Raw genomic sequence first — 24,182 nt, 5'->3', positions numbered from 1 at the left:
TCAATGGATGAAAAATGTAACAGAGGTATTATTTTGAAATAAAATAGTAGTTAACGTATGAAAGTGAAATGTTTTGAAGATGTTGTAATGAATTGAAATAGACCCCAAACCTGAGGTATGAAAGTGTAATTTACCCAAAAATTATTTATAAAAAACATGTACAAAGTTTTTATATAAAGTATATAATAGTTGTTGACAACTCTACATACATATAAGGAGTTGCTCAAAATCTAGCTACTCCTATTTCATTGATGTACAAATTGATGTTAACTCGAAACTTGTAAGAAAAAAATGGGAAAGAGGGAAAGAGGAAGAGGGAGCTTTACATGTGTGCAAGCCCATTATAAGCTTGGTGTGGCTTGTTGGAGTTGTGCAGATAGCTGCAAGCCTGCAATACTATAGCAAATAAATTGATAATGCTTGTGCTCTCTTTTGTTCTTTCCCAAGTTGATCCTATAAACAAAAGCACAGACAAATCTTTAAACGATGCCAATCAATGAAAGTTAAATAATCCCCATCCTGAATCTTTTATAAAACAAAGCACCAACAAAATTTCAACAATAAATATTTCATACGAAAAACAAAACAGTGAAATAAATTTCAACATAGGCTTGTTTCAGACATTAACATCTTACTTTGAAATTTCTCCCACGGAATGAGACTACAATATCCGTTGACAGCCATTGTAGAGTAAACATTAGGTGGACAACTCTTTGACTATGTCATTAGACAACTACAAATGCTTACTTTCCCAAAGCTTGTAACTTACAAATTCCAAATTACATGTATCCTTTGTGTACGTAACGACCGTCCTCAATTATTATGGTTTTTATAATTTTAAAATGTGAAATTAGCCCTTCGAGGCTAATGTGTTGACTTTTGTTGACCATCTTGTCATGTCACGTAAGATCCATTTCCTTGGAATATTCTTATAGTACTCAGCATTACGGACGTGTGGGTGCAAGCGGAACGTAATTTGGAGTTATAACAAAAAAGTTATAGGCGAACAAAGTTATGGGCAAAATGGTCATTTGACCATAAATCTGGAAGGCTCCAGATTTTGCTAGAGCAAGGAGATGGAGCCATGTGTGTGGTTGTGATGGAAAGATGAGGAGAGAAAGGAAGGGAGTGCTGCCTAATCGGGAAATAGGAGAAGAAAGACTGACCAATCAGATGAAAGAGCAAGGAATGGAAATAAAGGGATGAGAGAATGAGGGAATCCGGACCTCCCTTCGACCCGCTAACCCGACCTGACCTTATCTCCCTATTTTGGCCACCGTTGACAACGAGACTGGTACCATGAACCCAGTCAAACCATTACCTTTAATTCCACCTTTTGATCACCATTTATGAAGATTTGAGCACGAGAAACTCGGAACTCCCCGCAAACTCTAAAATGGAGATCAATCTTTCCAGCATCAATCAATGTGGCGCACCACCTAGGGTTGGCAGCCCTCCCTTTAAGGAGTAAAACTTGACCGGAATCACAATCATCGGACCTCTGACAAAGGATCGACGAGGTTCTCAATCTCCGACCACCCTGCCTTTTCGAGGCATTTTCAAGCCACTTCTTGGCCGAATTGGACTTCGGCCCGTGTATGAAAGTTGTTCCTCTCATTGAGATCTTCATTCTTGTAAAATTTGGGAATGTTTGGAGTTGTTGAATTTTCAGACGAGTCGGGGCTGTCGGCCGCTATGTGCAGCGGTGCGTGGCCTTCCAGGCCACCACCTCGTGGCGGCACATGGGGGGAAACCCGAGGTCCCACCTCAGGTTTTTCAACGTGCCGAATCCAAATCCGCCGTCTGTTTTCCCAAATTCTAACGTTTATGTAGAGTTTTACTAAATGGTCCCTAATTGTGGTTAGGTGCATCTGTGGAAAATGACTCAATCCTCGATTCATGGGCAACAAAATATATGTGAGTGAACCCCTTCTAAACGTACATATTTTTATAAAATATTAGCCTAGCATGCATTTCACACTTCATGATTTGAAATGTTTTATATATTATTTTCCAGATTTCTATATTTACAGTTTATGAGATATTTATGATTTATCACACTTGAGTTTTACGAAAGGTTATGAATTATTAGATTTTAATATATGAAACTCTATGGATTATGAATATGATTTATATTACGATTTCCGAATATGAGTTATGAATTATGGGATTTTCATATATGGAATTCTATGAATTTACAAATGTGAATTATCATGGATTTATGTGTTGAGGCTTTGAGCTTTTGAGCTCCGGATTTGATGAGAGTTTTTGAGATATGTATTCAGTGCTATCTATTAGGCTATCATACAACATATTCACACAACATGGGTATTATGACGTCTCAGGCCATAGGACACAGTTGATGAGGAGTGAGATATGATATATGATATAACCCCAGCTTCACTTGGCAAAAGTAGTGTCGGACAGCTTCACTAGCCACGGCTAGTCTTGGTGTGTGATGTCATATATTTCTTCTCCAACGTAACCAGAGTCGTACAACTTCACCTTCGGGTGATGGGGCCTCCCATGTTTCTTCACTGGCTTAACTCAGTGTCGTACAGCTTCACCTTTGGTGAGGGACAAGTACTACCTTTGGACGACTATGATACTCTTAGAGAGTACAATATTGATGAGATTTATGGATTTGCCTTCGGGTGATGATTGCACCGTTATTAAGCATGATTTTACTCATATTTATTTTATGAATGATTTCATGGCATGCTAGGGTTTTCAGAAAAACCTATTATATAGTATTATATATGTTTTCAAAACAAGAGGTTAGTATGTTCATAAAGAAAATGGTTTTATTATTATTATTATTATAAACTTTGGTCCACTCACCTTTTCGGTTTTTGCGCCCCCATAGGAGTTAGATTCGAGACACTCGATCCCAAAATCAGGGCATTTTCGCTTAGGCATCTTCGAAACTCCTCTGTGTAGGTTCCATTCCTTGGTTCGTACCCTTTTTATTATAATTCCTTCATATTATTCTTCACTAATTGTATGCTCTGAACACGATTCTACGCTAGTGTATCTCCTTCTAATTACATATTTTATCTGTACGCATGTTTTTAATGACTTCGTCACCATTAAGTGTCGGCCAACATGTGCCTACCTTGATATTTGGGGATATCGGGGTTGGGGCGTGTCAGTGTATCCTCAGCTTTCATTCCGTAATCACGTTTACGATTGAAACATTAACCAAATCCAAAAAAACAAATATGTGACGCTCTCTCTCTCTCTGGCTTTCTTATAACCCAAAAGTATCCCTAATTAGAGCATGCCACACACCAACACATTGCTATTATATGAAGTAATTTTCTTAGTGGCAAGAATTATACTCTCATTCGGCCAAGAGGATATGAAATTGGTTGAGTATACTGTTCTAGCCACTTGGATCAATAAGCTCAAGTTTGTATTGTACAAAACCATACGTACTCAGGCATATGAAATCCAATCGTTCACTTTACAAATAACATATGGGTAAAATAATAGCTCTGAAGAAACAGAAAGAAATAGAAGGCTTTAGAACACAAATATACCTGAGGTGTTGAAATATGGAGCTGAGGAAGTGTTTTCTTCTTATTTTGAAGGAAGAAAATGCAGCTTTGAATTTGGACCCATTTTCTTAACCCGTGGTTCCTATAACCCATAAATAATTTTAGTGTTGTTCAAAATCACAAATACCCCAGATGAATTGAAGAACTACAGAGATTAGTTTCATGAATACATAATGAAGCAGAAAGCCATAGTTAATCTAAAAAGAGGGTTTGGTTAATCTAAATAGAGGCATACACATACATACCAATCCTACCAATGTTCTCTGCACGATGTTCTGCTTTAAAACTAAGGTCGCAATTCAAGCCATGCCTGACATTGTCCCCATCAAGAATGTACGACAGCTTCCCCTGCGGTACAAACTCCCACCCAAAGCACACGCCACCGTGCTCTTCCCTGAACAAACAAAATAAATTAAACGCAAGTAATGAGCAACTTTCTTTCAGCACATAGTCTAAGTTCATAATTAACCTTTAGCGTCGTTCAATTATATACTACCAGTATGTTGACCCAGGTATGATTCTAATTTGCATTTGTTCTTATAAAAAAGTTTATATACATAAATTTCAATATGTCTGCTTACAATTTTTAAAGGGATTAGTGGGGATAAGATTAGGGATACACTTTAGACATCAACCCCTTCTTAATCCTTCAAGTGTAATCTAATCCTTCATATTAAGCATGGCCTAAATGCTTAACAATCCGGGATAACTTGTATGGAAATGAACTGACAATGAAGGTGGGTTTTTGTCTTTTGGGTGATCCCATGATATATACTGGAGGATAGGTAGCTAAAGCTATTTATGCTTCATTCACCTTTTAGTATCTATTTGTACAGTGTGAAGTTCTTACGTCAAAGTTTGCCTTATATGTGACAGCTTTCTCCATGTACGCACCATTGAAAGTTGAACCACTGAAATCAGATTCCCTCATATCCGCTGATGTTAAATTGGCTAGCTCTTCTGCATCAGTCAGTTTACATTGATGTGAAAATGCATGCAGATACTAATGACAAAATTAGTCTTGTTCTTTTCAAACCAAATACATTAGCTTTAGCAGGTCGTTTCATTGTGGAGGGTAGCAGACAAATGCAAGAAAGAAAAACTACAATTTGTGGAAAGAAAAAAATTAACAAAAACAAAAATTTTAAGGAAAAAAAATTTGGAAGTTTTTTTCTCATGTGAGGGACCATACCAGTATTTGATTCAACCAAGGGTTTTTCTCTGAGCTAAAAGTTCGGACTTCCACTTTTCAACTGAGGATGAAGTAACAGAGAAAACGCACAAAATAAAAGGCCTAAGTCCAAATTATTTAAAGGAAAATAAAAAAAATTAATTTGAATCAAACTGAAGAAAAAAGTTCAAATTAAAAAAATCCTAGTAAGTGGAAAAGGATATGGTGAGTGATTATTTACCTTGAAAACTCACATAGTTTGGAATGGATCATCAACAATCTCTGGAGACTCCACTGGATCCACTATGATATCATCCTCCATGGTTCTGATTCATTTTCATAACAGAAGCAAATCATCAAACACTTGGTGTGCATAAACAAATATTTCATTTCAGAAGCAAATTATGAAATAATTGGTGTTCATAAATAAAATGACACGGTAATCAGAACAACCACTACAAACAGCAATGCCATTACGAAATATCGCAACTTTCTTTGGATCAAGAACTTAAAACACAAAGCAATTTCATATTGTTCAACAAAAATCAGAAACCAATAATTCATACACAGTCACAAATCTTCATAACAATTGAACAACTACAAATTAAACTAAGCAAATAAAAAATTTCTTGGAATTCAATCAAAATCAGTAGAAGATCAAAATTACGGAAAAGAAATGCAGAGTCTTGGCATTGAAATTGAAGTACCTGTTGTGGCGTAACTGGCCCAGCGTCCAGCATTTCAAAATCCCCAAATCGGCTTTGAACTGCAAAACCCAAATCAAATAAAAACTAAGCGGAATGAGTAGGGTTAAAAAATTCAATGTTGAAAGCACCAAATGAAAGAAGGTGGACCAGTAGCTCTACTTTATTACTCTCAACATTCGGCATTGGAATGCAATGCAACATTACAAATTACAAACAACAAACATGAAAAACGTAAAACCCCGAAAAGGATACGGCAATCCATCGGTGGCATGATCCAGATTTACCACAACAACTTTTTTGCATACCAAAACAACAAATTGCCATTGTAAATATTTCAGACAGATTCAAAAACCAAAATTGAAGCCATGGAAAAACTTGAAAACCTAGAATTCAGAGTGAAATTTTCTACTTTCTGATGAGCTGGAGGAACTCAGACATGCCATTGTAGTAAGTGGTCTTTCCTAACCCAGGCGGGCCGATCACCACTTGCCCAAAAACAATTTTCAGGTTCTAACATTGAGCAGTAATAAACCCAACAAAGAAATCAGTAAGGTAAAACTAACATCTCATTTCAATTTTCCAATTAACTATTTAACTATGTAAATCTCACATTCAATTGTTTTAAAACACAGAAGCTGTTAACAATGTCATCTGACAATCAATAAATTTAAGAAAATTTGAAATGAATTCGATTCACTCCAAATGCTGATATTATATGTTCACATATATATTCACACAACAAAAAATTCAGTTTTGAGCAAGTGGGATAAAAAAAAAAAAACTAATTCAGTTTTGAGGAAGAAGAAGAAGAGGAGAAAGAGAGATGGGGCTTCAAATGGGGAGAAGAAGAGAAGCAAGCTTCCCTCCATAGTTGAGGTTCAGGCCTGTGGGAGAAGAGTTGCAGAGAGAAACTCTTGTTCAGCTAGTACTAATTCAATTTACTAAAAAGGGGATTAGGGTTTTTTATGTGCGGAAATAACCAACCCTAAACCCGCACCTCAACCTACACCTCTCTCTTTATCGCCCGTTGTCTTATCTCTCACTCTGCAAATCCCTAAAATCACTTGCAGAAATCCTCCTATATTATCTCTCTGTTAGCACCCAAAATTTGGGTTCGACCTTGACCTGAGTAATGGAGGATTACAGAGAAAGATAGAGGGCGTGAGGGAGAGAGGAAGTATTCAATTCTTTTTCATTTATAACCGTTGCCTCCAAATTCGAGGGCTTATAAGAAACTCATAAAGCATGTGAGTGGGTCGGCAATACAAACAAGCATAGTAAAACTATCCCCTCAACTTACTAAAATACTACTAAACCCCAACTTCTTATATTTCCACACTAAAACTACTTTGTCCCATTGCATTTTTCATCCTTACAGAATTGGATCATAACAATGCCCTCTCCTGCAAGAACCTTGTCCACAAGGTCTCAAAGTGGAAAATCTGGAAATTTTGAATGAAACTCATTAAAGTCCTCCCAAGTAGCCTCAATTGCTTTCCTACCAAGCCATTGCACTAACAATTGGACTCCGGTTGCCTTGCCCTTCTTATAAACTCTCCGAGCTAGAATTCCTTCAGGTACATGTTGTGCTAATCCATCTTCCAAGGGGTAAGGTAACATTGGCTGCACTGCAATGTCAGTTCCCACTTGCTTCTTAAGACAACTCACATGAAACGCCGGGTGAATTTTGCTGCCCACAGGTAGTTTGAGTTTATAATCCATTTCTCCAATTTTCTCCATCACTTCATAGGGACCATAGTATTTAGGTTGAAGCTTATGATAGCTATGTGGCGCCAATGATTGTAGCTAATAAGGGACCAACTTCAATAGACCAATTCCCCAACTCCAAACTACATTTCACACCTCTTTTTGTCCACTTGAACCTTTATACGATTCTGAGATAGCTCCAGATTGGATTTAAGCACATTTAGCATTTTATCCCTGTCAAGTAGGCTTTGTTCAACTTAGTCAACTCGAGTAGTGCCTAACTCATAAGCTACCAAATGGGGAGGTGGATAGCCATAGACCAATTCAAAAGGGGAAGTCTTAATAGTTATGTGGTAAGAGGTGTTGAAACACCTCTCTACCCAAGCAAGCCATTTCACGCAGTTTTGAGGTTGTCCCCCCACAAAGCACCTGAGATAGGTCTCCAAGCACCTATTAAGCACTTCAGTTTGGCCGTCACTTTGGGGGTGATACCCCGAACTCGTACACAATTTAGAATTCTACAGTTGAAAAAAATCTTTCTAGAAAGCACTTAAAAAGATAGGATCCCTGTCACTCATAATAGTCTATGGCATACCATGCAGCTTGAAAATATGGTCCATAAACAACTATGCAACACCAGCAGCACTATAGGGATAAGAGAGGGCTACAAAGTGTGCATACTTAGATAATCGATCAACAACCACCATGATCATTGATTTACCCTTGCAGGGAGGTAATCCACTTATGAAGTCCATACTTATATCGGTCCAGACTTTAATGGGAATGGGTAGAGGCTGCAATAAACCGGTTGGAGAAATGGTTTCATACTTTTATTGTTGTTAAATGTGACAATTAGAGATAAACTGCTTCACGTCTCTCTTCATACCCTACCAATAGAATTTCTTCTTCAACCTTTGATAGCTTTTTAAAACCCCTTGATGACCACCAGCAGGAGTGGAGTGGAACTCAGCCATGATTTTACTTTTCCATTCATAATCTGGACTCAACAGTATTCTCCCTTTATAGCACAGGAAACCATTCACAAAAGAAAGCTTAGCAAGTGGTGAATTACCATTGGTAAAAGTTCAATTATCCAACACTTCTCTAGTCTTCTGTATAACCCACTCATCCTTCTCATTGTACCTCTGAATGTCATCTAACCAGCCTCCATAAGGATAAGAAATAGAGAAACACTCCAATAAGGAAATTGCACCCAAGTCTTTTTTTGTGGACATTCCATGCATTCTGGACAATGCATCAGCTACCACATACTCATGCCCAGCCTTATAGTGTATCTCATAATCGAACCCAAAGAGCTCAGAGACCCATTTTTGTTGGAAATGAGTGATAGCTCTATGACTTAAGAAATATTTGAGACTATGGTGGTCAGTTCTAATCACAAAGTACCTGCCTTAAAGATAATTCTGCCACTTTTTAACTGCATAAACAATTGCAATTAATTCCCTCTCATAAGCAGACAAGGCTTGGTTCCTTGGTCCCAATGTCTGGCTAGCAAATGCAATTGGCCTCTTATCTTGTTGTAGCATAACACATATTCCTTCCCCTGAGGCATCACACTCATTCTCAAAAGTTTTAGTGAAGTCTGGTAAAGTTAACACTTGTGGAGATGCCATGGTAAACTTGAGCTTTTCAAAAGCTATAGTGGCTTCACTATTTCATTGAAATCCATCCTTCTTTGTGAGATTATACAAAAGTTGACATATACCACTATAGCTAGGAACTTCTTTTAGTAATATGTCAATCCAAGGAACCCCTTCAATTACTTGATTGCCTGTGGTCTAGGCCATTCCTTGATTGTTGTAATTTAGCTGGATCAGCTTCCACTCCATCACTAGAGACTATATGGCCCAAGTACTCTGCCCTTCTTTGGCCCAGAAAACATTTAGATTTCTTGAGGAATAGTTGGTTGAGTTGCAGAATTTGGAAAATAGTTTTAAGATGTTGTATATGTTCTTCCCAACTTTTACTATAGATCAGCAATTCATCAAAGAACACCAAGACAAATTTTCTCAAGTGAGGCTTGAACAAGCTTAGAATCTAGTGCATTAGAATCTGGTGGTATCCCGACCTAAGATCAAGCTTAGAGAAATGGGTAGCACCATAAAGCTCATCAAGTAAGTCATCAATCAAAGGAATAGGATATTTATTCTTAAGGGTCAGTGTATTGAGTTCTCTATAATCAATGCACATGCGTTAGGTTCCTTCATTCTTCTTCACCAAAAGGACAGGAAATGAAAAAGGGTTGTGACTTGGTCGAATAAACCCTGCAGCAAGCAATTCTTGGATAAGGCCATGTGTTTGGAGGTTTAGCACCCGGCACCAATGGAATAAGGTGATCATGCAACCTTGAAGGAGGTAGCTGAGAGAGTATTCCAAACAAGTCTTCAAAGTCTGCAATAAGAAGTTGCAAATCATGTAGTTGAGATGGTGCTAAATCATGTAGGATTTACAGAGAAATGGAGGATTATAGAGAAAGAGAGAGAGAGAGATAGAGCGAGAGAGGGAGAATCCAATTCTTTTTCATTTCTAACCGTTACTTCCAAATTCGAGGGCTTATAACAAACTCACAAAGCATGTGAGTGCTGACTCAGCAATACAAGCAAGCATATTAAAATTATCCCCTCAACTTACTAAAATGCTATTAAACCCCAACTTATTATATTTCCATACTAAAACTACTTTGTCCCATTGCATGTCCATCTTTACAGAATTGGATCATAACACTCTCTCTTCAACATACCTCAATCTTTCTCTCTGTAACTCGCACAAATCCCTCCCCTATTGCGATCTTTATGTATGTCTCTCTCTCTATCTCAGAGATTCAGGGGATCTCGTGATCGTATCCATTCATCGTACATCATGTGGTCAGTTTTTGTTAGATACTATTTATATTTAATAATTTTAAATTTCAAATGATTTTTGACTGCACGATGTACGATGAACGAACACGAACACGAGATCCCCATGAAAAGGATCTGGCGAGGATCCTTTTCCATCCCTGAAATCCTCATCGAATGACAATGAAACCAAACCTACCCCCAATTCGCTCAAAATGCAAAGGACAAAATTGCCATTCCTAGCACATCACCCCCAGCTTCAGATTTTAACCTTTGATGGGCAAAATTATCATTAACCAACTGAGGGCCGGGCTTTTACCTGAAATCAACGAAGCTTATGGAAAAAATAGGAGCAGCCTAAACCCCAACATAGCCACAAATTTGGTGGCAGTAATGTATATAAGGCAAAATCAAGGGACAATACGCCTCGATTCTAAGTCCCGAGAGGGTGCAAGCAAAACATGAGTGGACCAAGTTGGTATATAAGTAGTACTAACATAGTTATTCAACAATGTACTAACTCCCAAAGTTTATGAAAACTCATATAGCATAACAAGTAATAGGTTTTCCGAAAACCCTAGCATGCCATAAAACTTCATAAAACATATATCATATATTGTGTGCTAAATAGTTGTATCATCTCTCGCCTGAAGGCATATAGAACTCTTCCAACCGAAGCCATATAAATATCTTCCACCCGTAGGCACTACAACCCCCAGCCGAAGCCAATATAAGTATTATCGCCCGTAGGCAGAAGAATGATCACTAGATAAGCACAAAACTCACTGAACATAATATTTCCAAACATAAGTACATATTTCTCAACAAAGCTCAGTAGCTCAAACATCATATCTTAAAACATCTTCATAGTATATAGCCATTAATCATATATACTACAAAGAACGTAAAAATCAATAAAGTATGGTATTCCAAAATATTCTCAGTAAAGCATGATATATCAATAACTGTAAATCCAATTTACTCATAAACGTTTCACAAAATGTAACCATTAAATCATACCTTTCATGTATCCATTTCTAATAGTAAAATCATGCATTTTAGAAGGCGTCCACTCATAGATACTTCGTTGTCGAAGAGCCGTGCAACTAGCGAATACGAAAACTCCACAATAAATGCACCTAAGCACATAAAGGGTCCAATTAATAAAACACCACTAAAATGATTGAATTTGGGAAAACAGACTTTGAAAACGGATTCAAGACGTCGAAATTAGTCTAGGAGGGTTCTCAACCGAAACCCCCAAAAGGCAACCCAAAGTCAACGTTGACCGGTCAACAATCAACGGACGGGTCTGGGTCCTGCGTTTGGGCTTAGGTTTGGGTTTGGGTTTAGGCTTAGTAGGTTTGGGTTTGGGCAATTGAGCTTGGGGTAGGGTTTGGGCTTGGTAGCTTGGCCCAAGGGATCTGGGTTAGGGTTTGGGCTTGGTAGCTTGGCCCAAGGGATCTGGGTTAGGCTTCAAGGTTGGGTCGGGTTCCAACCTAGGTTTGGATCTAGGTTGGGAGGATTTGGGTTGGGTCGACCCGGTTTCAGGCCAAAGTTTGGCCGATTTCTGGGCACAACTTTAAACACGTATAACTTCTTCAATACTTAACCAAATTGAGTGATTCAAAAACCAAAGTTGTAGTACTCAATGAGATGAAGAGGAATGTACCTTGCACGATGGCTTGCTGTGGTTTGGTCGGAAATCGCTTCGAAAGTGGGAGAGGTCGCCGGAAACTAGGTAAACCTTGAAAGGTTGTAACTTCCTTATTTCTTAGCAAAATCGAACTCATAATATGTCAAAACGAAGCTTAAGATGAAAGGAATAGTATTATACCTATTTGGAGCCAAAAGGTGGCCAGAGATGGCCAGAAAATACCTACAAACATGCGGGTCTCGCCGGAAAACTGGGGAAGAGTTCCCTCGCCATTTCTGGGTTCGTGGGGTTCACATAGAAGGTGAGGGATGGTGGTGTGCAGCTGCTGCTGTTGTTGTTGTGTTTGTGTGCTTTCCTAGAGAGAGAGGTTAGAGAGAGTGATGAGAGAAATGAGAGAAGAGAAAAAAGAAGAGATTGATGTGGTCCACAGGAAGAAGGAGGAGGGAAAAGAGAAAAAGGAAAGAGTGGGCCCGGCGACAACCAAAAAGGGTGGGCCCCTTGGCACACCAATTAAGACCTAAAACATAACATTTCAAAATATCTAACCCAACCAGTGAAATTACGAAAATGCCATTCTGTTCCATAAATTTCGGGACGGGTTGTTACACAAATCCCTCCTTAGTTTTAGAATAGATAATGTTTATGTTATCATTGTGTTGGATATGTTAAAACTTCAAATTAATTAATTTTTTTTCATTTTTCAAAAAAAAAAAAAAAAAAAAAACGAAAAGACAAACCCAGTGATTCATATTTGGGAGCATTTTTGTTCACCACCTTAAGTGGTGGTAATGCAAACCACCATATTTATCACCGTTAGATAAGTTTGAATTTCGAGATTCGTGTAGTGGACATGCACAAATCTTAAAATTCAAACAAATCTAACGGTGATAAATAGGATGATGAGCATTACCACCATTTGAAAGTGGTGAGCAGAAATGCCATATTGAAATTTTAGGACAATTATTACATGGAAACCAATTGGAGAGAGAAAGAAAGATCCGAATACCTCTGATTAATCCAAATGCCAATAATATAATTTTGTACAATAATATTTTGTAAAGTTTCACAATCGAATAGAAATGTCAAATTAAAATATTTTCTAGTTATTTATAAATTAAGTGGGTCATAATTTAATAATAAAATAATTAATAAGCGAACAAAAATAAAGAAATATGTGGACTCAACATTAAAAATAAAACAAAAAGGTTTTGACGTTGGCTTCAAAATTGGGAGCAAAGTGGAGAATGGCAATTCATGTAGAATTTTGGCATTTCATTTGGAATTAAAAAAAACCACATTTTTTTGTCAAAACAGTCTAGGTATGATTTTTGACATCTCTTTTGGAAAATAATGCAATTGGAGAAAATAATATATTTTTAGTATTGCTTCACTTATTTTATGACACGTGAAGTATCCACTTAATTATTGAACACCTGAAAATTTTCTTCATTGGCACACTCTTGTTTAATTACATCAGTTGTTTTTGTTTGATTAGGCTAAACCACGTATTCTGACATTAGTATAATAATTTGGTATCAAACTTATTATTAACATAAATTAAACCTGAAAACCTCTCACTAATAAATGCAGAGAAAACCGTTAGACTAACTTCCATGCATAGATGCTAAAGCCTAAATTTTGTCAACCAAAAATCAAAATTTAGACCTTTTTAAAAGGTTTTTTCCCAACGAAAACTTAGTACCTCAACTTGATTCTTGATTATCTGCGCTAATTACGCTTTGTAATTCACACGAAGAAGCACACCATAGCTTAGAATCAACTTGATTGTTGCCCACATTTTCTAGAGTATTACTACTAATTTTTCATTTTTCGTTTTGAGTCACTGACTAATGGAGAAACAACAGAAATTTTGAGTTTAGGTTTATTTCCAGACAGACTATACCACAAGGGTTTAAATTTAAATTTTTTACCACATATGCTATCTTCCAACTACATTATCACCATGATGGCCATTTATTCGATTAGACCTTCCGAAGATTTGGTAACTATCAGAATTTCAAAGATGCTTAACAATGTATTAATAACTTTTCTCTAGAATGAAGATGAATGAAACTCTGGTATAAGAATAGTCATATGATCGAAAAACACACGCATTTGAAGTTCATAAGGTGGTGGGCTCCTTTAGGAGAAAGAATTGTATGCAACATTGTTCATCGCCATCGTGGCGTCCCGATATGATAATGTCATGCCGTATGTATGTTTTTTTTCCACATAATATGATATTATTGGATCGGTATGTCACGTGGCAGTGAATTTATTCCGTGAAATTTACTCTCTAGGGCCCCAATTGAAGATCCTTCTATAAGACGGCAGCCTGGAAAAGTCTGGGAGTACTCGAAACGAAACGACTTGACTTGGCGGGTAAAATTCCATTAGTAAAAACTGACTTCTACAGATCAATCATTTCAAGCATTGATCTTTCTAATATTAAAGCAACTCAAAAATGGGAAACTTCATACCGCAACCACAATTTTCTCAACTCACGTTGATCAGATCTTATTCAATGCCTGTTATGGTTTTCTTTGTTCTTGCCATGGCATTTGTTGTTGCTCAAGCACAACAAATGCAGTCGAATATCAGCCGCGGATCTTCCTTAACGCCAACTACCAACTCCTCGTGGTTGTCACGTTCTGGTGTATACGCCTTTGGATTTTACAAGCAAGGAAATGGGTATGCTTTGGGGATATTTCTTGCAGGAATCCCCCAACCAACTATAGTGTGGACTGCAAAGCGAGACGACCCTTCACTCTCCAGCAATGTTACTTTGGACTTCACAAGTGATGGGTTTTCCTTGAAACCAACACAAGGCCAAAGTTTCGTGATAGAGTATACCTCTGGTTCTTCGGCTTCCATGCTTGATTCAGGCAATTTTGTGATATACAATGCTCGTCAAGACATAGTATGGCAAAGTTTTGAGCACCCGACTGACACCCTTTTGCCGGGTCAGACCCTGTTTGCTGAGGACGAGCTGTTCTCCGCTAAATCAGAATCTGATCACTCAACTGGCATTTTCCGCCTCAAAATGCAAGCCGATGGAAACCTTGTCCAATACCCTGTAAATACTCCAGACACACGTGCATATGCCTATTATGCATCTGGTACGTATGGGAGAGGAAAGAACGTGACACTTAATTTTGGTGCTGATGGCCATCTCTACTTGCTAAATGATACCAGTTCGAATATCAAGAATATAACAGATGGAGGTCTTCCTCTGATCAAGCAACAATTTATCTTATGAGAATTGATGCGGATAGAATATTTCGATTGTATTCGCATGATTTGAATCACAACGGGAGCAAGTCAATTGTGTGGGTATCTTCCAAGAATAAGTGTGACCCTAAAGGCATATGCGGATTAAATAGTTATTGTGTCTCAGTGGATCTTGACGTGGAGTGTAAATGTCTTCCTGGATTCGTATCTGCCAACCTAGGAAATAAGACTTCAGGCTGTAGGAGGATAGTTGCAGATGTTTGCGAATACAAAAACGAAACTTTCCCGAACACCATGGAAGAACTGCAAAGCACAATATGGGAAGACAGTTCGTATGTGGATTTGCCATTATCAGACAGAGAAGCTTGCAAGCGAGCCTGTTTGGAGGACTGTAATTGTGAAGCCGCGATTTTCAATGGTACAAGCTGCAGAAAGCAGAGGCTTCCTTTGAGATATGGAAGAAGAGATGTTGGTACTCCAAACTTAGAGCTCATCAAGGTAGCTATATCTACAACTACTCCAGACACAGAAAAACGAAGCAAAAGAACTGACATTCTGATTATTGGTCTCTCACTTACTGCTTTCGGATCTATTTTGGTGGCGATTTCTGTAGTTGCGTTTTGCAAACATAATTTGTGGTCATATGGAAGAGTGAATATTCCCATTCTTGACTCTGAATTGAATGAGGACATCTCTCTACGACCGTATACTTATGAAGAGTTAGAGAAGATTACCAACAATTTTACAGAAGAGGTTGGTAGAGGCGCGTCGGGAATAGTTTATAAAGGAGTGATCTTGGCTAGCCAAAAGCGAGTTGCTGTCAAACGACTAGAGAAAGTTGCAGCTGAAGGCGAAAAAGAATTTCAGACCGAACTGAAAGTCATTGGGAAAACCCATCACAAGAATTTAGTCCGTCTGCTTGGGTACTGTCTTGATGGACCAAAAAGGCTTTTGGTATACGAGTACATGAGCAACGGCTCACTTGCAGATGTACTCTTCACGCCTGATGGGAAGCCTTCTTGGGAAGAAAGAATGAGAATTGCTTGCAACATAGCGCGAGGATTTCTTTACCTCCACGAAGAGTGTGATACACAAATTATTCATTGTGACATAAAGCCCCAAAACATTCTGATGGATGAGTACATGTGCCCGAAAATATCCGACTTTGGATTGGCAAAGCTGCTTAAGGCAGACCAAAGTAGAACCACAACTGGATTCAGAGGAACCAGGGGATATGTTGCACCAGAGTGGCATAGGAAAATGCCAATAACAGTTAAAGCTGATGTTTACAGCTTCGGAGTTGTGTTGTTGGAGATCATATGTTGTCGAAGGAATGTGGATTGGAGTCTTCCCGACGAGTAGGCTATTTTGGATGAATTAGCCTACCATTGTTTCGAGACGGGCGAGCTTGGAAAACTAGTGGGTGAAGAAGAGGTCAACACAAGGCAATTTGAAAGGATGCTTAAAGTTGGACTTTGGTGCATCCAGGATGAACCGTCGTTGCGTCCTTCTATGAAGAAGGTTTTACTCATGCTTGAAGGAACTGTAGACATCCCAATCCCTCCCAATCCAATTTCTTTTTTGAGCACCATCTAAAGTCAAGTGAGTGATACGTACTTTAGTGATCAGAAAACTGATCAAACCTTACATTTAGTTTATGTAATAAAACTAATAAGCAGCATGGTGATTTTCACCGCAAGCTTTACTGTCTGTAAGTGTTTTATTGGAAGAATAAGCCGTCCTACAGCTGTCAAGTCGTCCTATAGCCGTCCTAACTTGTCCTACCTACACACTAGCCGTCCTACAGCCGTCAAGTCGTCCTACAGCCATCAAGCCGTCATACAGCCGTCCTACCTTGTCCTACCTACACACTAGGACGGCTACCTTGTCCTACCTACACACTTGTATCATGTATATATATCCTTGTAATCTTGTAGAGAAATATAATGAGAAAAAGCATTCTCTTCCATATTTTCCACATGGTATCAGAGCCGGAACCTTAACCGGCCTGACTCCATTGTTGTCCCTTCTCTTCTTCTGCACATTCATTTCGATAATGGCAGAAGATAATCTTTTTGACTCAGAAGCTGAAAGCTTCACAGCTCCTCGCCCTAGTTTTCCAGAAGCTGAAGTCAACCCAAACCAATGTTTGTGTTCTGTGTTGTTAAATGAGTTTAACTATCTTCCATGGCCATATCAATATCTCTTGCCCTTGGAGGAAGATCCAAACTTGGATTCGTCAATGGAAGTATTGAAGCACCTGACGTCGCATCGCCGGAGTATGAAGCATGGCTGTGCAAAGACCAGCTGGTCATGTCGTGGCTCCTCAACTCCATGGATCCTAAGCTATCTGAAATTTTCAGTTTTTCAGAATCCTCTAGTGCTCTTTGGAAGGCAGTCAAGGACATGTATGGAAATCAAAACAATGCTGCTCAAGTGTTCCAGCTTAAGAGGAATCTTGCAAGTCTTCAACAAGGTGATAAATCCTTTGTTCATCATCTCGGTTGCATGAAAAACATGTGGAACGAACTAGAAATGTATCGACCACACACTATCGATGCTGCCGTACTGTTAAAAAGGTCCGAGGAAGACAAAATCTTTCATTTGCTTGCAAGTTTGGGTTCTGAATATGAAGATCTTAGAAGCCATATTCTAATGAATCCCGAACTTCCATCATTTGCAAGTGTTTGCACTACTATCCAGCGATAAGAAGTACGCAGAAAAGTCATGAATGTTGACGTAAAACCTAGTGTGTCTGAGGCTAGAGCTTTTGTGACAAATCACAAGTCATTTGGAGATAAAGTATACAAGGGAAAAAGGCCAGATCTGAAGTGTCTACATTGTAATAATGTTGGACATCTAATAGATCGATGCTGGATATTGCACCCTGAGTTGAAGCCAAGGTTTGAGAACAAGCCTTTAAGAGATCATAAGGGCTCACACGCCAGACCACATACAAACAAGTACCATGCTGCTGCTACATCCATCGGTGGGTCGATGAACTTTACAGCCAATCCGGCTGAATTGTTGAATGAGTTCTCAACCTACCTTCAAACCAGAAAAGGAAGCACAGGTGAAACGTCGACTGGGGAAAGTCAAACTGCTCTTCTTGGACAGTTTGCAGGGTTCTTAGCTGAATCTGGTCATGTACCTCAAGGAGACATTCCAGGTATCATGTGTGCTCTTTCAACTGCTCTAAATGTTAGTCACTCTCATGATTTTTGGATTATAGACTCAGGTGCCACAGATCACATGACAAATCAATATTCTAAGCTATACGATTTTGAAAGCCACACTAAACCATCACTAGTTTCTGTAGCAAATGGTAGAGGTGTGCCAGTTCTAGGTAGAGGGAAAGTTAAACTGATCTCAGAAACTGTTGAGTCCACAGCGTTATATGTTCCATCTTTTCCTTTTCAATTATTGTCCGTATGAAGGATTACAAACTCTCTAAACTGTCGTGCAATTTTCCCCCCACAATGTTGTTTTTCAGGATCTAGCCACCAAGAAGCTGATTGGTGGGGTCATTACCTAAATGGGTTGTACTATTTTTCAGAGGACCTCAATGTTCCAAAGGGGTTCCAAGTCAGCTCAAACCTAGAACATCGATTGTGGCATCAACGCCTAGCACATCCCTCAGAATCTGTGTTGTCTACGTTGTTCCCTAGTTTATGCAAATCCTCCCTTGTATGTGAAATTTGTCATTTGTCAAAATCTACTAGACTCCCATTCAATTCTTCCATGTCTAGGACTAGCAAGTTGTTTGAGATGGTGCACTCCGATGTTTGGGGACCTGCACCTCTAGAGTCTTTTGATGGTTATAGGTACTACGTTATCTTTGTTGATGATTTCTCAAGAGCCACTTGGTTGTACCTCCTAAAATTCAAAAGTGAAGTTATGGATGCTTTCAAGGACTTTCATAATCTTGTCATAAACCATTTTTCGTCCCAAATCCACATACTAAGGTCTGATAATGGCACTGAATATACATCCAAAAATATGACTAACTATTTGAGCACCCATGGAATTATACATCAAACAAGTTGTGTAGGTACTCCTCAGCAAAATGGAATTGCCGAAAGGAAGAATCGGGACCTACTTGAAAAAACTAGGGCGCTAATGTTGCTAATGAATGTGCCTAAGAGGTTTTGGTCTCAAGGAGTTCTTGCAGCCACCTATCTTATCAACAGACTGCCTAGTCGTGTTCTGGATACAAAATCACCATCTGAGGTTATGCAAAACAAAAAAGGTAATCTTTCCCATTTGAGAATCTTTGGATGTACCTGTTATGTTCATATTCAATCCCATCACCGAGACAAGCTTGATCCCAAAGCTGTCAAGTGTGTTTTCATGGGATACTCCTCCACCCAAAAAGGGTACAAATGCTACAATCCGTGCTCCAGGAAGATGTTTGTCTCAAGAGATGTACGGTTTGATGAAAACCAATCATATTTCAACAAATCATCAGATCAAAATCGTCAGGGGGAGCATTTCCTAGATCTCTTCCCATTGCCAAATCCAGTCGAACCAAGTGACTGTGTCCATTCACTACCTCACAACTGGGACTCTCATGCAACTCTTAATGACAACCTGCTTATTGGAGACGACACTGAAGCCTCAGAAGCACAAGTAGTTCCCCATGACCATAACACAACATCTATACAAGAGAGTGGAGCTGAACCTATTGTGATCCCAGCTCAACCCCGCAGGAATCCGACTCGAGATCGACATCCACCATCAAGGCTGCAAGACTATGAAACTTACCATGCCAGGTACCCTATTCACAAGTTTGTAAATTACTCCAAAGTCTCTCACTCTCATGCAGTCTTCCTCAGTAAAATGTCCTATGAAAGTGAACCAAGGAACTTTCAAGAAGCCAATCGTCAAGTTGTGTGGAGGCTAGCCATGGAAGAAGAACTCAAAGCCTTGAATGAAAATAAAACCTGGAGTGTAGTTCAACTTCCCAAAGGCAAGAAGGTGGTAGGCAGTCGATGGGTCTATAAAATCAAGTTTAATTCTGATGGCTCAATTGAACGACACAAGGCAAGATTGGTGGCTCGCGGTTTTACTCAAACTTTTGGAGTGGACTATAAGGAGACATTTGCTCCCGTGGCTAAGATGAGCACAATAAGGGTTTTGTTATCTGTTGCAGTGAACCATGAATGGCCATTGTACCAAATGGATGTAAAAAATGCTTTTTTACATGGAGACCTCGAAGAGGAAGTCTACATGTAACTACCCCCGGGTCATCCACAAGCACAGAATTCAGGTATGGCTTGCAAGCTTCATAAGTCAATCTATGGCTTGAAACAATCTCCTCGTGCCTGGTATGCCAAACTGAGCTCGGTACTTGAAAATTTTGGGTTCAAGAAAAGTCATGTTGATTCCTCCCTGTTTGTTCGAATAGGATCAGTTGGTAAATTAGTTGTACTAATCTATGTTGATGATATCATCATCACAGGTGATAACATTGATGAGATTCACACTCTTAAACATTCTCTTCATCAACAATTTGCCATTAAAGACTTAGGAGTTTTAAAATACTTCCTTGGGATTGAACTGGCCACTCCCCCAAGGGACTTTTTTTGAGTCAAAGGAAATATATGATTGACTTACTTCAAGAAGTGAAGATGATGGATTGCAAACCAACTCGTACTCCTCTTGATAGCAAATTGAAGTTGGACTTGACAGGAGAACCTCTCAGTGATATCAGTTACTACCAACGATTGGTGGGTAAGCTTATATATCTCACCATCACCAGACCGGATATAACTTACGCCGTCAGTCTTGTAAGCCAATTCACGCATGCACCCACTGAAGCTCATTTAAATGTTGTTAAAAAAATTCTCAGATACCTCAAAGGCTCCATTGGTCGGGGAATCGTCATGAAAAACAATGGTCATACTCAAATCATTGCCTACACCGATGCTGACTGGGCAGGGAATGCTATTGATAGAAAATCCACTACTGGCTACTGCACGTTGGTTGGAGGAAACCTCGTGACATGGAAGAGCAAAAAACAAAATGTAATTGCTCGCTCAAGTGTCGAAGCTGAGTATAGAGCCATGGCTTCCACTGCATGTGAACTCATTTGGCTCAAGGGCCTTCTCTCGGACTTGGGGTTCTCAATCAACACACCTATGTCTCTTTTCTGTGACAATCAAGCAGCTATGCATATTGCCTCCAATCCGGTGTTCCATGAACGCACCAAACACATTGAAGTTGACTGTCATTACGTTCGGGAACAAGTCCAGTCCAAGGTAATTCAAACCACATTCACTCGAAGCCAAGATCAACTTGCTGATATTTTCACGAATTTTCTTGCTTCTCCTCAGTTTCAAAGTATGCTCTCCAAGCTTGGATCAATTGACCTCCTTGATCCAGCTTGAGGGGGAGTATTGGAAGAATAAGCCGTCCTACAGCTGTCAAGTCGTCCTACAACCGTCCTACCTTGTCCTACCTACACACTAGCCGTCCTACAGCCGTCAAGCCGTCCTACAGCCGTCCTACCTTGTCCTACCTACACACTAGGATGGCTACCTTGTCCCCTACAGCCGTCCTACCTTGTCCTACCTACACACTAGGACGGCTACCTTGTCCTACCTACACACTTGTATCATGTATATATATCCTTGTAATCTTGTAGAGAAATATAATGAGAAAAAGCATTCTCTTCCATATTTTCCACATGTTTGTGTCATCATGAATGATATGCATGAGGTTTTCAGTTCCATCACTAATTGTACGTTATTAGGCTGCTTCTAAAGGAAAATGAACCGCTAAAACTAGAGAGGAGGCCATAAAATTTGAACGTCAGGTGCATTAGTTATGTCTCGTAAATATAAAGATGATACAAAATCAATAACAACTTAGTTCTATCATGCATACCATCTATCTGCTTAGTGCATAACTCTACATAAATGAGAAAGCAGGATGAAAATTTGCAGACAACAGACTCACAGAGTGCTCGGGAGTCATTTTTCATTTCGAAAAACAAAAATAGTCCTGAGAGTAGTCAGACAGCTTCAGTAAACCATAACTAGCGATAACCTTTATGCTTTGATCTACGTATCCGAGCACCCATAAGGCATGAAAAGACAATGTTGCAACTGGAAAGTCATTTATGCATAGCTTGAATTCACTGGTAACACAGTAACTTTCAAGGATTAACCTCATTTGTCTGCGATTACCAACACGCAAGGAACCATATAAACTTGAGATTTTTTACGTTTTTGCTAACCTTTGGACCTCTGAATGTTGTAAGATGTTAACTTTTGAAGCACACTTTAAGTTCAGCATCATCGTAAAACTAATTTGCTTGTATTCCCCTCTTAACCTGGTCATTTCAGGAAAAATAAATAAATAAATAAAACAATGCACTTAACTACATACTTTCGTGTATAATACCTCTGATTAATCCAAATACCAATAATATAATTTTGGCATCCATGCTTTCATAAACATGCTATCAGGATGCAACATCTGATTCACTTTCTCTTCCATTTCATTTTCAATAAATCATCAAATGCTTAAAACAAAACTGAAAGAATTTAAGCTAGGGTTGTAAATATTGATTGCATAAACTCAACTCAATTAATTATGAGTGAGGTATGGACTTCATTATATAGAGATTACAAGATGGGGTTGGTTACAGTATAAACATATCATCTGATTACATTTGAAATTCAAAACTAAGTTACACAGGAGTTTTAGATAAAGAAGGATTGTGATTCCTTTCTATTTGTTGAAGTGTTTGAAGAGTATCCAACTTGTGTAGCTAACTTGGAGTGTCCTTTACCATGCATTGCTGATGTGGAGAAAGATCCTGAATATTTGGTTTATCACGCCCCCGCAAGCTAAGTGGGCGTTGACGAACAGGAAACTTGGAAAGGCGATAACTGACATGAGCTGTGGACAAGCCCTTTGTTAAGAGATCTACGATTTGGTCAGCAGATGAAACATATCCCACAACAAGTTCATTTCGAATTACTTTTTCTCTAACATAATGATAATCAACTTCCACATGACGCATACAAGCCTGATAAACTGGATTGGAAGCTATTGCCAGTGCATTGATATTATCACACCACAATCTTGGTGGATTGAGAGGAAGATGAAGATCACGAAATATGTGTCTAAACCAAGATAAAGTGGCGGAGGTATAGGCCATTTGTCAATACTCAGCCTCTATACTTGAGCGAGACACACCTCTTTGTTTTTTAGAACTCCAAGAGATTAAGTTATCCCCTAGAAAAATGCAATGACCACCAGTGGAGCGACGATCATCTGGGTCACCAGCATAGTCAGCATCTGCAAAGGTTGTTAGGGACAAAGAACTGGGTTTATAAACTATACCACGATCATGAGTGGCTTTCAAATAGCGAAGAATGCGCTTGACTGCAGCCCAATGTGTAGTGGTGGGTGAATGCATATACTGACAGACTTAATTTACAGTGAAAGCAATGTCAGGCTGTGTGAATAAGAGGTATTGGAAAGCACCAACAACACTTCGAAAATTTGTTCCATCATCCAAGGGTTCACCTTCATACAGACTAAGCTTGCGTCCAGGGAAGGCGGAGTAGCCAATGGTTTGGCATTAGCCATCTGAGTACGTTTGAGTAGGTCCAGGATATATTTTGATTGTGTTAAATACATGGCTCTCGGTGTTCTCGTAATTTCCATTCCCAAAAAATAACGTAAGACCCCTAAGTCCTTCATGGAAATTTTTTGTCCTAATTGTTCAATCAATGTGGAGATTTGAAATGGATTATTACCTGTGACAAGAATGTCATCAACATAGATGAGTAAATAAATGATATTAGTTCCATTGAAGAAAATGAACAGCGAAGAATCTGCCATTGGTGCTTGAAAGCCGAACTTCTTCCAAATGTTGAGAGAAGCACTGAAACCAGACATGTGGGGCCTGCTTTAATTAACTGCAATAAGTCCACTACATTATTGTTTTGAATGTTTCATATAACCTACCGTTACAAAACTCTATTAACTTAATCAATACACTTCTATCAAAATAATGATTATGTCTACTCAAATTCTTACATTCTCCCACTTGAGTAAACATAATCACATAGTATTGAACTGTATAAAATTAAGTTAACAGTGATCACTGAGTTTATATAACAAGATTATCAACTTAAACATAAATGTAATCAACTAAATCAAACCCAGAACTACAGAAATGTTGATGCATATCAGCTGCATCATTACTCTATGATCACCGAAGCTTAACTCAACTAATCACAAAGCTATATGCCAAATAATGTAGTATTGGAA

The 24,182-nt window shown here is 38.8% G+C and overlaps 1 protein-coding gene, 1 long non-coding RNA gene and 2 pseudogenes across 6 annotated transcripts; 3 read left to right on the top strand and 1 right to left on the bottom strand.

The window, feature by feature from the left end:
• Positions 1 to 144: 144 nt before the first annotated feature.
• On the bottom strand, positions 145 to 6,574 carry LOC148690391 (uncharacterized). Of its 5 annotated transcripts, none has more exons than XR_015957223.1 (7): positions 5,439 to 5,579; positions 4,973 to 5,057; positions 4,753 to 4,813; positions 4,411 to 4,520; positions 3,806 to 3,954; positions 3,543 to 3,642; positions 145 to 453 (listed from the first exon to the last, which is right to left on the bottom strand). It is a non-coding gene; the product is annotated as an uncharacterized LOC148690391 (long non-coding RNA). The 5 variants fall into 5 exon arrangements; XR_015957225.1 differs by lacking the exon at positions 145 to 453 and adding an exon at positions 6,436 to 6,574 and having other exon boundaries at positions 3,368 to 3,642; positions 5,439 to 5,497; XR_015957224.1 differs by lacking the exon at positions 145 to 453 and adding an exon at positions 6,323 to 6,463 and having other exon boundaries at positions 3,368 to 3,642; positions 5,439 to 5,497.
• A 7,374-nt stretch (positions 6,575 to 13,948) lies between these two features.
• On the top strand, positions 13,949 to 16,606 carry LOC148690390 (G-type lectin S-receptor-like serine/threonine-protein kinase LECRK3; annotated as a pseudogene).
• Positions 16,607 to 17,078: 472 nt separating this feature from the next.
• On the top strand, positions 17,079 to 17,600 carry LOC148690389 (uncharacterized). Its single transcript, XM_088686617.1, has one exon. It carries the CDS (start codon positions 17,079 to 17,081, stop codon positions 17,598 to 17,600), a length of 522 nt encoding a protein of 173 aa, XP_088542743.1.
• A 2,921-nt stretch (positions 17,601 to 20,521) lies between these two features.
• LOC148690388 (secreted RxLR effector protein 161 pseudogene) lies at positions 20,522 to 23,040 on the top strand (annotated as a pseudogene).
• The last annotated feature ends 1,142 nt before the right edge of the window (positions 23,041 to 24,182 follow it).

The sequence above is a fragment of the Pyrus communis genome, chromosome 15, assembly GCF_041283825.1.
Source record: "Pyrus communis isolate YQ-2024b chromosome 15, ASM4128382v1, whole genome shotgun sequence".
Taxonomy (NCBI): Eukaryota; Viridiplantae; Streptophyta; class Magnoliopsida; order Rosales; family Rosaceae; genus Pyrus; species Pyrus communis.
The sequence above is the reverse complement of the archived record's forward strand: the minus strand, read 5'-3'. Positions and strand labels throughout refer to the sequence as shown.

Coding starts and splice junctions, on each gene's coding strand:
- LOC148690389 (XM_088686617.1), top strand. CDS start 17,079: ATGGCCATATCAATATCTCTTGCCCTTGGAGGAAGATCCAAACTTGGA.